This window comes from Manihot esculenta, chromosome 16, assembly GCF_001659605.2.
Source record: "Manihot esculenta cultivar AM560-2 chromosome 16, M.esculenta_v8, whole genome shotgun sequence".
In the NCBI taxonomy this organism is placed as follows: domain Eukaryota; kingdom Viridiplantae; phylum Streptophyta; class Magnoliopsida; order Malpighiales; family Euphorbiaceae; genus Manihot; species Manihot esculenta.
The window spans coordinates 31415861-31429598 of NC_035176.2; the positions used below are offsets into that span (position 1 = coordinate 31415861).

A 13738-nucleotide genomic window follows, 5' to 3' on the forward strand; every position below is an offset into this window, starting at 1 on the left:
ACTTGTACAGGAATTTCCATAGTGCTCCTATGGCTCAAGCCCATTTAGTGCAAATCATGAGTTCCACTTTCTATGAACAAGGAAAAAAAAAATAATGTTTTTTCTTTCTTAATATAATTCACTCCCACTCAGTTTAAATTCAATATATCTAGTAGCTAAATTAAATAGACTATATGAAAAGAGCGCCTAAGTTTGAAGTTGGAAGGAAGTCACCATTTGTTTTTCTGGTAAGCTGAAAATCAAGTCCTTTTTCCTAGAATCTTCACTTGCAATTACATTGTTCAAATCAAAACCAACAATTCTAGCTTCCAATCTCCTTAATGGGGACAACAACCCTCATTTTTCTCTCATATCACTTCTCCACTCTCTTCCTTTGCCTAAGTTATACAAAGTCCCAGGCCTATGATCCGGAACAAGCAATCCTGCTAAGGATAAGGCAATACTGGCAAAGTCCACCTCCTCTTAATCAATGGTCCCCTTCCACTTCCTCCTCTCATTGCTCTTGGCCAGGAGTCGAGTGTATAAACAGCTCCATCACCGGACTTCATTTTACCAACATGAACATCATAGGAACGATCCCTCCATTCATTTGTGACCTCAAGAACCTCACAGTTCTTGATTTTTATAACAACAGCTTCGTTGGAATGTTCCCTGTGGCTCTCTTTAGTTGTTCCAAGCTCCAGTACCTGAGCCTCTCTCAAAACTACTTTGCCGGTGCAATTCCTGAGGATATTGATGGCTTTTCCGGGCTCTCAGTCCTTGACCTTTCTGGTAATAACTTCACTGGTAATGTTCCAGCAGCTATTGGACGTCTTCGGGAGCTAAAAAAACTTGGGCTTGATCAGAATCAGTTTAATGGTACTTATCCTCCAGAAATTGGTAGCTTGTCTAAACTTGAAGAGCTATCCATGGCCTACAACGATTTTCTACCCTCAAGTTTGCCTTTCAGTTTCACCCAGCTGAAGCAACTCAGGTGGTTGTGGATGTCTGCTTCAAATCTGATTGGAGAGATTCCAGAAAATGTAGGAGAAATGGTGGCACTGGAGCACTTGGATTTATCAAGGAATAAATTAGAAGGCAATATCCCCAGTAGTTTGTTCATGTTGAAGACCTTGAGTATCCTGTATCTTTTCAGGAACAGGCTATGTGGGGAGATTCCTCATGTTGTTGAAGCTTTGAAATTAGTTGAACTCGATCTTTCAGATAACAATTTGACAGGGAAAATACCTGATGATTTCGGAAAGCTTCAGAATCTATCAGTCTTGAATCTGTTCTACAATCAATTATCTGGTGAAATCCCAGAAAGTGTTGGTCGTCTTCCAGCATTGAAAAGGATTAGGTTGTTTAGCAACAATTTATCTGGTGTTCTCCCTCCAGAATTGGGCAGACACTCAATGCTTGAAACTGTCGAGGCTTCATCCAACAAGCTTACTGGAAGGCTGCCTGAATTTATATGCAATGGAGGAAAGTTAGTAGAAGTGGCAGCCTTCGATAACAATCTCCATGGAGAGTTGCCAGAATCACTTGGGAATTGCAGTAGTTTGCTGATGGTTAGTATTTCACATAATTCATTTACTGGCAATGTTCCTGTTGGCCTGTGGACATCTTCGAATTTGATCTATCTGATGCTAAGCGACAATTTGTTCGCGGGTGAGATTCCTGATGAAGTATCAGGGAATCTTAAAAGGCTAAAGATCAGTAACAACAGATTTTCTGGTAAAATCCCCAGTGTTGCTTCTTGGAGGAATAATGCCAGTAATAACTTGTTTTCTGGCATTGTCCCTCAAGAATTAACTGGTCATCCTCTTCTCACTACTCTTCTGCTTGATAGGAACCAGCTCAGTGGAGCCATTCCATCTGATATAGTCTCATGGAAGTCATTAACTACACTGAATATGAGTCAAAATCAACTTTCAGTACAAATTCCAAAGGAAATTGGTTTTCTACCTAATCTTCTACAACTGGACTTGTCAGGTAACCGATTTTCCGGCCAAATTCCACCTGAGTTTAGCTACCTGAAGTGTACTTTTCTGAATCTCTCTTCGAATAATCTCACAGGGGAAATCCCAATCAGTTTAGAAAACACTGCTTATAAAAGCAGCTTCCTGAACAATCCTGGTCTCTGTACCAGAAGCTCATTGCTAAGCCTTAATCTATGCCATTCCAATATCCAAAAATCAATAAAAAGTTCAACCCAATTCCTAGCTCTGATATCAAGTGTTTTGGCAACAGCCTTTGTGTTAGTTTTGCTACTCTCATTATTTGTTATCAGAGTCTATCAAAAGAAGCTCATACTAAATTCACCATGGAAGCTCACCCCATTTCAGAAGTTGGATTTCACAGAATCAGGTTTAACAGAAACCAACCTGATAGGAACCGGAGGATCAGGAATGCCTTGTTCTACCAAGTATCTGAAATTCTGCATGGAATTGTTTCTCATGGAAGGTCTATCAGAAGGCATTTTGCTTGTACACTTAACCCCAAGTTTGAAAACAATTATCATTTCATCTAAGTAAGAAGATTCAGTGATCTCCTTGTCCAGAGCATTCACTATAGGTCTTTCTTCACTCATGTGACGCCATGCCCATTTTGCTAGGCATGTATCTTCATCTCCAAAATGAGCCTCCTTCCCAGTTGTTAGTTCAAGAAGGACAACCCCAAAGCTGTAAACATCAATTTTCTCGTTCACTTTCACTGTGTTGGCATACTCTGCAATTCAACTAGATCCTTAAGTCATGGAAAAAAAGGAGGGGGGGGGGGGGATGGAGCATAATCTACAATTAATGTTGACATTTCAGTAATGAAAAAGGAGAATTTACTTGCCCGGAGCTATATAGCCGACAGTGCCAGCCATGACAGATGCTGAAGCTTCTCCTTTCTCAGCCAACAGCTTGGCCAAACCAAAATCAGCAATTTTTGCATTGAAATCAGAATCTAGCAAGATATTGCTTGACTTCACATCTCGGTGAATAATGGGGGGAGAGCAGTCATGGTGGAGGTAGGATAAGCCCCGGGCGGCTCCCACTGCTATCTGGAACCTCCTCGGCCAGTCCAAGCAGGCTGAACCTGAGACATTTGTTAATCTCTTCTTCACATGGAGCCATTGATCCAGGCTACTTCTCTCCATATATTCATAGACGAGAAGTTTTGAATCTTCATTGCAGATACAACAAAGCAGCTTCACTATGTTGAAATGCCTTATTCTACCAAGTATCTGAACTTCTGCATGGAATTGTTTCTCAAGTTTCTGGTCTAACTTCTTGTCGCTCCGAATTCTTTTCACAGCAACAAGACCTGATTGCTGCACAGCAACACGGTATACTTTTCCTGATCCTCCGGTTCCTATCAGGTTGGTTTCTGTTAAACCTGGCAATATATCTGATTCTGTGAAATCCAGCTTCTGAAATGAGGTGAGCTTCCATGGTGAATTTAGTATGGGCTTCTTTTGGTAGACTCTGATAAGAAATAATGAGAGTAGCAAAACTAACACAAAGGCTGTTGCCAAAATACTTGATATCAGAGCTATGAATTGGGTTGAACTTTTTATTGATTTTTGGGTATTGGAATGGCATAGATTAAGGCTTAGCAATGAGCTTCTGGTACAGAGACCAGGATTGTTCAGGAAGCTGCTTTTATAAGCAGTGTTTTCTAAACTGATTGGGATTTCCCCTGTGAGATTATTCGAAGAGAGATTCAGAAAAGTACCCTTCAGGGAGCTAAACTCAGGTGGAATTTGGCCGGAAAATCGGTTACCTGACAAGTCCAGTTGTAGAAGATTAGGTAGAAAACCAATTTCCTTTGGAATTTGTCCTGGAAGTTGATTTTGACTCATATTCAGTGTAGTTAATGACTTCCATGAGACTATATCAGATGGAATGGCTCCACTGAGCTGGTTCCTATCAAGCAGAAGAGTAGTGAGAAGAGGAGGAGCAGTTAATTCTTGAGGGACAATGCCAGAAAACAAGTTATTACTGGCATTAAACACCATGAGATTCCTCCAAGAAGCACCAATGGGGATTTTACCAGAAAACCTGTTGTTACTGATCCCTAGCCTTTTAAGATTCTCTGATACTTCATCAGGAAGCTCACCCGCGAGCAAATTGTCGCTTAGCATCAGATTGATCAAATTCGAAGATGTCCATAGGCCAACAGGAACATTGCCAGTAAATGAATTATGTGAAATACTAACCATCAGCAAACTACTGCAATTCCCAAGTGATTCTGGCAACTCTCCATGGAGATTGTTATCGAAGGCTGCCACTTCTACTAACTTTCCTCCATTGCATATAAATTCAGGCAGCCTTCCAGTAAGCTTGTTGGATGAAGCCTCGACAGTTTCAAGCATTGAGTGTCTGCCCAATTCTGGAGGGAGAACTCCTGATAAATTGTTGCTAAACAAGCTAATCCTTTTCAATGCTGGAAGACGACCAACACTTTCTGGGATTTCACCAGATAATTGATTGTAGAACAGATTCAAGACTGATAGATTCTGAAGCTTTCCGAAATCATCAGGTATTTTCCCTGTCAAATTGTTATGTGAAAGGTCGAGTTCAACTAATTTCAAAGCTTCAACAACATGAGGAATCTCCCCACATAGCCTGTTCCTGAAAAGATACAGGATACTCAAGTTCTTCAACACGAACAAACTACTGGGGATATTGCCTTCTAATTTATTCCTTGATAAATCCAAGTGCTCCAGTGCCACCATTTCTCCTACAGTTTCTGGAATCTCTCCAATCAGATTTGAAGCAGACATCCACAACCACCTGAGTTGCTTCAGCTGGGTGAAACTGAAAGGCAAACTTGAGGGTAGAAAATCGTTGTAGGCCATGGATAGCTCTTCAAGGTTAGACAAGTTGCCAATTTCTGGAAGGTAAGTACCATTAAACTGATTCTGATCAAGCCCAAGTTTTTTTAGCTCCTGAAGACATCCAATAGCTGCTGGAACATTACCAGTGAAGTTATTACCAGAAAGGTCAAGGACTGAGAGCCCGGAAAAGCCATCAATATCCTCAGGAATTGCGCCAGCAAAGTAGTTTTGAGAGAGGCTCAGGTACTGGAGCTTGGAACAACTAAAGAGAGCCACAGGGAACATTCCAACGAAGCTGTTGTTATAAAAATCAAGAACTGTGAGGTTCTTGAGGTCACAAATGAATGGAGGGATCGTTCCTATGATGTTCATGTTGGTAAAATGAAGTCCGGTGATGGAGCTGTTTATACACTCGACTCCTGGCCAAGAGCAATGAGAGGAGGAAGTGGAAGGGGACCATTGATTAAGAGGAGGTGGACTTTGCCAGTATTGCCTTATCCTTAGCAGGATTGCTTGTTCCGGATCATAGGCCTGGGACTTTGCATAACTTAGGCAAAGGAAGAGAGTGGAGAAGTGAAATGAGAGAAAAATGAGGGTTGTTGTCCTCATTAAGGAGATTGGAAGCTAGAATTGTTGGTTTTGATTTGAACAATGTAATTGCAAGTGAAGATTCTAGGAAAAAGGACTTGATTTTCAGCTTACTAGAAAAACAAATGGTGACTTCTTTCCAACTTCAAACTTAGGCGCTCTTTTTATAGCTTGAGCGATAGCACTATGGAAATTCCTGAACAAGTCAAGGGTCAAACTTTCCCTTTCACCTTTTAATTAGCATAGGGCCCTTAATGACAGAAAATTTTAAAGCCATTTGTTTGTGCTGTGCTGATAGCGAAGCAAATGAAAACGTTGGGATGCATCTCCTCGGACACGGCGAGCAACACTTATTCTTCTGTAATAAAATTCTCCTCCAATGTTTCTTTCTTCTTCTATCAATTTGTGACAGATTCATAGGGTTGCCCTTCTATGATAATTCTTGATTAGTTAATGATTCTTTCCTATGAATAATTTCCACCTTCTGATTTGGAACTGGATCAATGTTGGCATTCATTTGAATCAGAATATGTCATTTTGGTTTCCTGAAAAAATCAACACCATGTGATTTTATTTTCCCTATCTTTTCTCCCCATCCAAACAAGCTCTGAAGATCACGATTTTACAGATTTTACCTATAGCATCTCTCCCTCTATGTAGCCTCCCTCAATACTTGTTATGTTTGGTCAGTTATCATAATTGATACATTTTAAAATCAGAAATAAGTCCAATTAAATTTTATATTTTTTTAAAAAGCTAAATAAAATTAATTTAAAATTTTAGATCTACATACTTAATTAGCTCAAAACTTTAAAATAAATTTATTTAACTTTTAAATAAAAATACAAAAATTCAATTTGACTTATATCCTTTTATAATCTGCCATATTTATTTCTTCTATGGCCATACATTTTCCACATTGGAAAGAAAGCAAAAAGTCTTCATGACTATTGCAATAGAGGCAAAGGCTTCAAACTTGAACTAAAACCAATCAACTTTTCTATCAATTTTTTTATTTAATTTAATTTAATTTACTAGTCGTTTTTTTTTTTTGAAATGGGAAGTGAGAATTCGAACCTGAAATCTCTCAAATATACTCGGATGCACTTACCACCAGACTAAACCTGTGAGTGCTTAATTTACTAGTCGCTATAACTAATTTCACCACCTATTTGTTATTAATAATTTAATTACCATCCCTACCTTTCTTTTTCAATCATTCATACTTTAAATATATAATTACAAAATATTTTTTATAATAGTCGATACTTTAAACCATTAAATCAAATCAGACTATATAAAAATAATTAATATATTAAAAAATAATTATTATTATTTTTAAAAATAAATATAAATATATACTAAATTATTATAACAATAATATAATTTTAGAGATGTTAGCATTTAAAATATTTAATAAAATAATATATAAATAATAAAAATAAGATTCGAATTTGAAATCACATAATCAAACGCTATGTATCTCATCCAACTAAGATGAGAAAAGAGATATTGACTGCACTATTGAGAAAAAAGCAGGCAGCACAATTATTGATCCCTGGCACTGCGGGGGGAGACGATTGTGTTCGGGCTTTTTGTAAATTTAGGGGCGGGGAATTAAAATTTGCTGATTTGGGGTTGGAAAAAACTTATTGACGGATTTGGGGTTCGCCTGCCACGTGGCAGGCGAAAAGAGAGTCTGGCTGGCGCCTTTCAAAGAGGCGCCAGATTAAGTTTTGGCGCCTCTTTGAGGGGCGCCAGCGTGGCCTGACGCCTCAGGAAGCGTTGACCGGCGCTTCCCAGGTCACGCTGGCGCTTGTTTAAGAAGCGCAAGCCTGACCGTGGCGCCTCGGGAAGCGCCAGATCAGGCTGGCGCTTCTTACACAAGCGCCAAGTAAGGCTGGCGCTTCTTAAAGAAGCGCCAGCCTGACCCAGGCGCCTCGAGAAGTTTCGCCTGACGCTTCCCGAGGCTCCAATCTATGTCCCGAGGCAGGCTGGCGCTTCTTAAAGAAGCGCCAGAGTCAGGCTGGCGCCTCAGGACACATACTTGGCGCTTCTTAAAGAAGCGCCAGAGTCAGCCTCGGGACACATTCCTGGCGCCTCTTAAAGAGGCGCCAACCCCCCCTACCCCGACCCCATAAATACCCCCTCCACCACCATTTTCCTGCTCCCTTTTACAAGACTTCATATCCACCATTTTACTCTTCTTCACCATTTTACTCTTCTTCATATTTACCTATCACGAGTCTTGATTTTCTTCTGTTCTTTCTCATATTTTCCCTCTCCTTTTATTTATTTATTTTTTGATAATTAATTTGCACACTTTTTATTATTTGTTTTTTCTGTTTTAGGTAACTTATGGCTTATATTTATGTTGTTTCAAAAGTTTTACGAGGTAAATTAGCTAAAAATAGAGTGAAAAAAATGTAGAGAGAAATATATAAATTAAGAGTAGATTCTGAAAATAATTTTTTTCAACATATTTTATAGATTAATTATTATTTGCAAGAAATAATTTGCTCTGGTTATAATATTCAGAATATAAAAATGATTAATGTTTTGATCGAAACAGTTCCGTTATGTTATTTTAAAATTTTAAATTTTATTTGGTCAAAACCCGAAATTAAAAATTATTCTGATATAGTTAATTATTATTTTCGTGTTTATGAAAAATTGGATTATGAACCTTGGATGCGTCTGCAACACAGTCTTCCTATTTCGCAAAAAGAATTCTGTAAAAGAGAGAATAGAATATTAAGAGGTACGTATTTAGTTAAATTTAATATTTAATATAATGTATATTTTTAACTTTATATTCACTTATTAATTTTAGGAGGAGGTGAACGTACCAGTTATAAAGCGAATCTGTATGACTATTTGGAACAAAGAAGGGGAAGAATATTTAAATCCGCTAAACGTTCAAGCGAATGTCGCAAATTTAGAAAATGTAAAAATAAATAGAAAAATGAAAATATATGTAATGAGTTAGTATTTTAAATTTATATTATCTTTTTTATTTTAAAATGTATATTTTGTTATGTTACATATATTTAATGTTAAAATTTTTATTCAAAATTTTTTTTGTTAAAATTTGATTGGATAATAACTTAAAAACTGCCTTTATAATGAAAAGTATATAATATAATATGGAAGTAATTGTTCTTAAATAATAAAGTTTAAAATTTAAAAAAATATATTTAATTTAATTGTAATTAATTATAAATGCATTGAAAAATTAAAGTACATTAAAAATTATACTTTTCACATATGTAAAATATTAAACTTTTAATAAAAGAATTACATTGTAGTAAATTATAAGGTACATAACTATATAATTAATGAGAAAAAAAATTAATTAATTTTTATAATTAATAATAATTAATTTTTTGACTCATTTTAAAATTTTTATTTGAAGTATTATAATCACAATAACTGTAAAACCAATAAATAAATAAAGAATTATAATTTGAAAATTTGTCATTTATTAATTAATTTGAAAGCCAAAATAAAAAAAAAAAATTGGCCATGCATGAACGTCCTGGCAGAGTTTATTAATTATAAGACCAATAAATAAATAAAGAATTATAATTTTAAAATTTGTCATTTATTAATTAATTTGAAAGAAAAAAATAAAAAAAAAAGTTGGCCATGCAACGTCCTGGCAGAGTTCGTGGCGCCACTTAAAATAGCGCCACGAACTGTTCATGGCAGAATCTCTGCCATGAACTCTCTTCATGGCAGAGAATCTCTGCCATGAAGAGACTTCTCTTCATGGAGAGAAGAGTTCGTGGCGCCACTTAAACTGGCGCCACGAACTGTTCATGGCAGAGAATCTCTGCCATGAACTCTCTTCATGGAGAGAAGAGTTCGTGGCGCCACTTAAACTGGCGCCACGAACTGTTCATGGCAGAGATTCTTTGCCACGAACATTTCGTCTCTTCATGGCAGAGATTCTGCCATGAAGAGAGGGGCCGAACTGGTGCGCTGTGACGTGAAGAGAAAAGTCCCGAGGCGTGGAAAAGTCCCGATGCGTGAAGAGAAAAGTCTTGGCGCCACTTAAAGTGGCGCCAGAATGCTGTCTCGAGGCGTGCAACACTGGACGCCTCGAGACGGCTACAAAACCATCATGCTGTCCCGAGGCGTACAACACTGGACGCCTCGGGACGGCTACAAAACCATCCTGGCGCCACTTTAAGTGGCGCCAGGATGCAGTCTCGAGAAACTTGGCGCCGCTTTAATTGGCGCCAGGTTTCCATTTATACATCCCCCTTCCTCACGTCATTTACTCTCCCCCTCACAAACCCTCCTCACAAACTCTCCTCACATTTACTCTCCTCTACTGCACTAAAGTAACAATTTTCAGTCCCATTTTGAACACACCCTCCTTTCAATTTTAAAGAAATTGTGAAGGTTAGTTATATTATTTAATATGTTTATTTAATACTTTATATAGTATAATATAATTATTAGTATGCACCATTTTTTTATTATATAATATATTTATTTCAATTGATGTTAGTTTTAATTTCTTAATTAATACATAAGAACCATTGCTTAGAAAAAATTAGACTTATCTTCATATTAATTTTTTTTTTCGTAGGTTGCTTCAATAATTTAAGGTTATTTAATTATTTTGTATATTATAAAATAAGATTATATATCTGTATGAGGGAAAGGAAAACATGAAAGATAAAATATGTCTTGAATAAAATATAAAATAAATAATAGAAATTTTTTTTTTTCTAATTTGTGTTTATTTACAAATCTGCTGGGTAAAAACTTTGTAATATAAATTTAATTAAAAATTGAAGAGTTTTAAATAATAAATTAAAATAAAATGTCTGAAATGATGCGTACATTAAAAATTTAAGAAAATTTAGGATACAATTATCCTTATTTTTTCAGAAAATTGAACTTTACATAGTATTTTTATTTTATTTTATTTATATATGTAAAATATAAATTATTTTTGATACAATAACTGTTTCACAAAAATATATTACATTAACAACTATTAATAAATAAATATAAATAATATATATATTCTTTTTAATGGCAGTAAAATTAATTTGATTACATAATAAAAAAAATAAAATATTTATCAAAATCGAATTTTTATAAATATATAGCAAAATTATAAGATCAAATTTTTATAAATATATAATAAATTTAACTGTTGATATTGCAGTTTGGGGTACAATCTTCATTGTCAGGCCATAAGATCAAATTATTCAAAACAAACAGGTACGAGTAATTATATTGCACTTAAATATATTGCACTTATATTTTAGTATTAATTAAATACTTAATTACTCTTTGTTTTGTTTGATATGTGTATGATAGATTTGACAAAAATTAGTTTTCCGACTTATGGAATTGTACACTGGGATGGTAATGTTATTAGAACCGAATTAGGTTACGACTATGTTGGTGGGCAGCACAATTTTTTTCGTATGAAACGAATATTGAATTATGAGGATCTTTTTATGAAAATAGTTCGTTCTACAAATTTGTTAGACCACAACCAATTCATATGCAAGATTGAATATAGGAAACCAATTATTAGTGGTAACGATTACAAATTTGAACTACATAAGCTGCTGAACGATGACGATGTAGAGATGATGTTCGATTACGTCAGTACATTAGGGTCTGACAGCATAGTTTTTTACGTCGATGTCGTTAGAGATATTCATAGAAATCAGAACGATGATTGTGTTGGTCCCTCTAATACTGATCCAAGAACGATGATTGTTAATGAAGTTGTGGATGAAGTTGATGAATATGTTGATTTAGAGAGATTATCTGATTCTGACATTGACGAGTACGAAAGTGGTTGGATTGAGGACGACGAATTATTATCAGGTGATGATAATGTTGTTGCTCAGTTTACTAATCCTATTTTGCCACTAGTGCATCCACCGCCATTTTCAGAAATAGATTTTGAATTAATGCGTGTAGACCCTTATGCAAAGCCACCAACTGATATGTTTTGGAGTTGCCAGATTACTGTCTACAGGGTAGACAAATATGGAGATCGGTTGTTCCACTGATTTGTTTTCATATTGTTGAGTGGCATCAACCTGACAGGGTGCTGAGACAATTTGGATTTTCTCAACCCATTCCACAACCACCACGTCAAACAGATGATATGCATTCAATAAAATTGACTTCTTCAGCTACTAACTGGATGACCGAGAACCAACATTGGATTACGCTCTGGGAATCAAGGCACCGACGGATTGTGGCCAGCAATACTATGACCCAGCCGTTACATTACCATTCACAGTATATGGAATGGTACAGAATGATTGCACGTCGGTGGGTGTCTCAAAAGGGTGCATCAATCGGCGCTGTGGTAATGGGCGCTTTGATTTTTGTATTAATTGTATAAATATTTACATTACTTAACTTTTGGGATACATATCTTAATAAATACATTTTGCAGGAGGATGATCTGGAGAACTGCCGCTTATGGGCTAGTCAAGTTCGTCACCCAACAGTAGACAAGATTGGAAATGCAGTTAATTCAATGTTTCATGCACTTCGTTTGTTCGATCGCATTTCCCAAATACCACCTCCACAGCCTGCGCCACCTTCCCAACCGCTTCCGGATGACGTACATGACGCACCCTCCTCCTCCAGGAATCCTCCACGACATCGTCGCCACACTACCAGACCATCAAGGGAGACGGAAATTCCACAGCCTACGCCAAATCCTGGTGTAATGCAGATACCATCACCAGTTGCATTCCATCCATACGACTCATATACAGAATTGGGTCAATCTTCACAAATGCCAACTTATGGAGACGATTTTCATAGTCAGTATACAGGATGGACACCAGGGCCTTCTTCTATGCCTTTTAAGTCGTTTACTCCAACTCCTTCCAATTACGATCAGACTGGAGGGGAAGGCATGGCTAGCACGTCATTCGAATTCTTCTCCCCTGTGCAACCACATACTCCATCAGAGTCTGTTTTTCCAGCATTCCCTCGACAATCACTGGTTGATCCCTCAAGCCGACGTAGCTTGTTTTCCTCGGATTTTCCTGAATTATTTTCGGCAACCCCTTATTCAGGAGATTTCGGCTTTGCAACTCAGGATCCACTTGTTGGGGAGAGTTCAAGACATCGATCTCAACCTCCTGATTTAAATATATTTATGGCTGACGATGATGTTGGCAATTCTCAAGAAACTCAACAGGAGCCATCATTTGATGGTCGTCGGTACAACACAAGACGTCCTGATGAGAGAAGACTAAGACATTGTGGCACGGGCGGTCATTTGCATAATCATCATTAGACATCATTCAAAATATTATGTCAATTTTTGTATAATTAAATTTAATTATTATTAATGTTCTTATCTTTTAAATTAATTTTAGATATAAATATATTATATTACACATATAATCTTGATGCATGGCAAGCTTGGCGCCTCTCAAAGAGGCGCCAGATTAAGTCTTGGCGCTTCTTTGAGAAGCGCCAGACCCTGGCGCCTTTCAAAGAGGCGCCAGATGGCGAACCCCAAATCCGTCAATAAGTTTTTCCCAACCCCAAATCAGCAAATTTTAATTCCCCCGCCCCTAAATTTACAAAAAGCCCATTGTGTTCACATCTTTCATAGCAAACGTTTTAGTCAATCTTAACTTATTGACTTGGCTTGGCTTCACCTGAGTGGGGATTTGAACCTAAGATCTCTCAGATTTATTTGAATGCACTTACCACCAGACTAAATCTGTGAGTACCCTGACCTGAGGTTTATGTGCTTGGTTGTTAGAGAGACTCAGCCAACTAATTTGCTCATCAATTTTTTAATTTTTCTCCTCTATGCTACTTTCAAATGCGCTAAATGCATTAAGGAAATCGTATAAAAAAATTATAAAGTTTGTATCTTTTTCAATTTCCTTATTTTTTTTTAAATAAAAATATTTTATATTAATATTTTCTTACAATTGTACTTTTCATTTATATTATTGTTAACAATATAAAAAAATTCTAAATTAACAAATAGAAATGTTAAAGAGTTGTTTCATTTATCTGCGTTTCTGTTAATCGTCTTGAACCGGATGTCGAACGTTGAAGGTTTAATTACAAATCAAAAAAATACTTTTTTATCTTTATAGCTATTTTTAGATAAATATTATTTTAATTATGGTTTTTTATTAATTAAGAAATTTTTTATGCTAAAAATAGGTTTTTTCATTAATTTTTAATAAAAATATAGATAGAGTATATAATTGTAAAAATATTATTAGTATATAAAATTTTTATAAAAAAAATTAAAGATACAGTTATAAAAAATGCATAATTTGACATTATTCCTATCCTTTATAA

The 13738-nt window shown here is 36.1% G+C and overlaps 2 protein-coding genes across 2 annotated transcripts; one reads left to right on the forward strand and one right to left on the reverse strand.

The window, feature by feature from the left end:
- The first annotated feature begins 557 nt into the window (after positions 1–557).
- On the forward strand, positions 558–2298 carry LOC122722097 (receptor-like protein 52). The gene is made up of 2 exons (XM_043951759.1): positions 558–2118; positions 2273–2298. The coding sequence occupies exons 1-2, from the start codon at positions 558–560 to the stop codon at positions 2296–2298; spliced, it is 1587 nt and encodes a 528-aa protein (XP_043807694.1).
- Positions 2299–2323: 25 nt separating this feature from the next.
- On the reverse strand, positions 2324–5419 carry LOC110603307 (receptor-like protein kinase HSL1). The gene is made up of 2 exons (XM_043951760.1): positions 2824–5419; positions 2324–2709 (listed from the first exon to the last, which is right to left on the reverse strand). The coding sequence occupies exons 1-2, from the start codon at positions 5417–5419 to the stop codon at positions 2324–2326; spliced, it is 2982 nt and encodes a 993-aa protein (XP_043807695.1).
- Positions 5420–13738: the final 8319 nt, after the last annotated feature.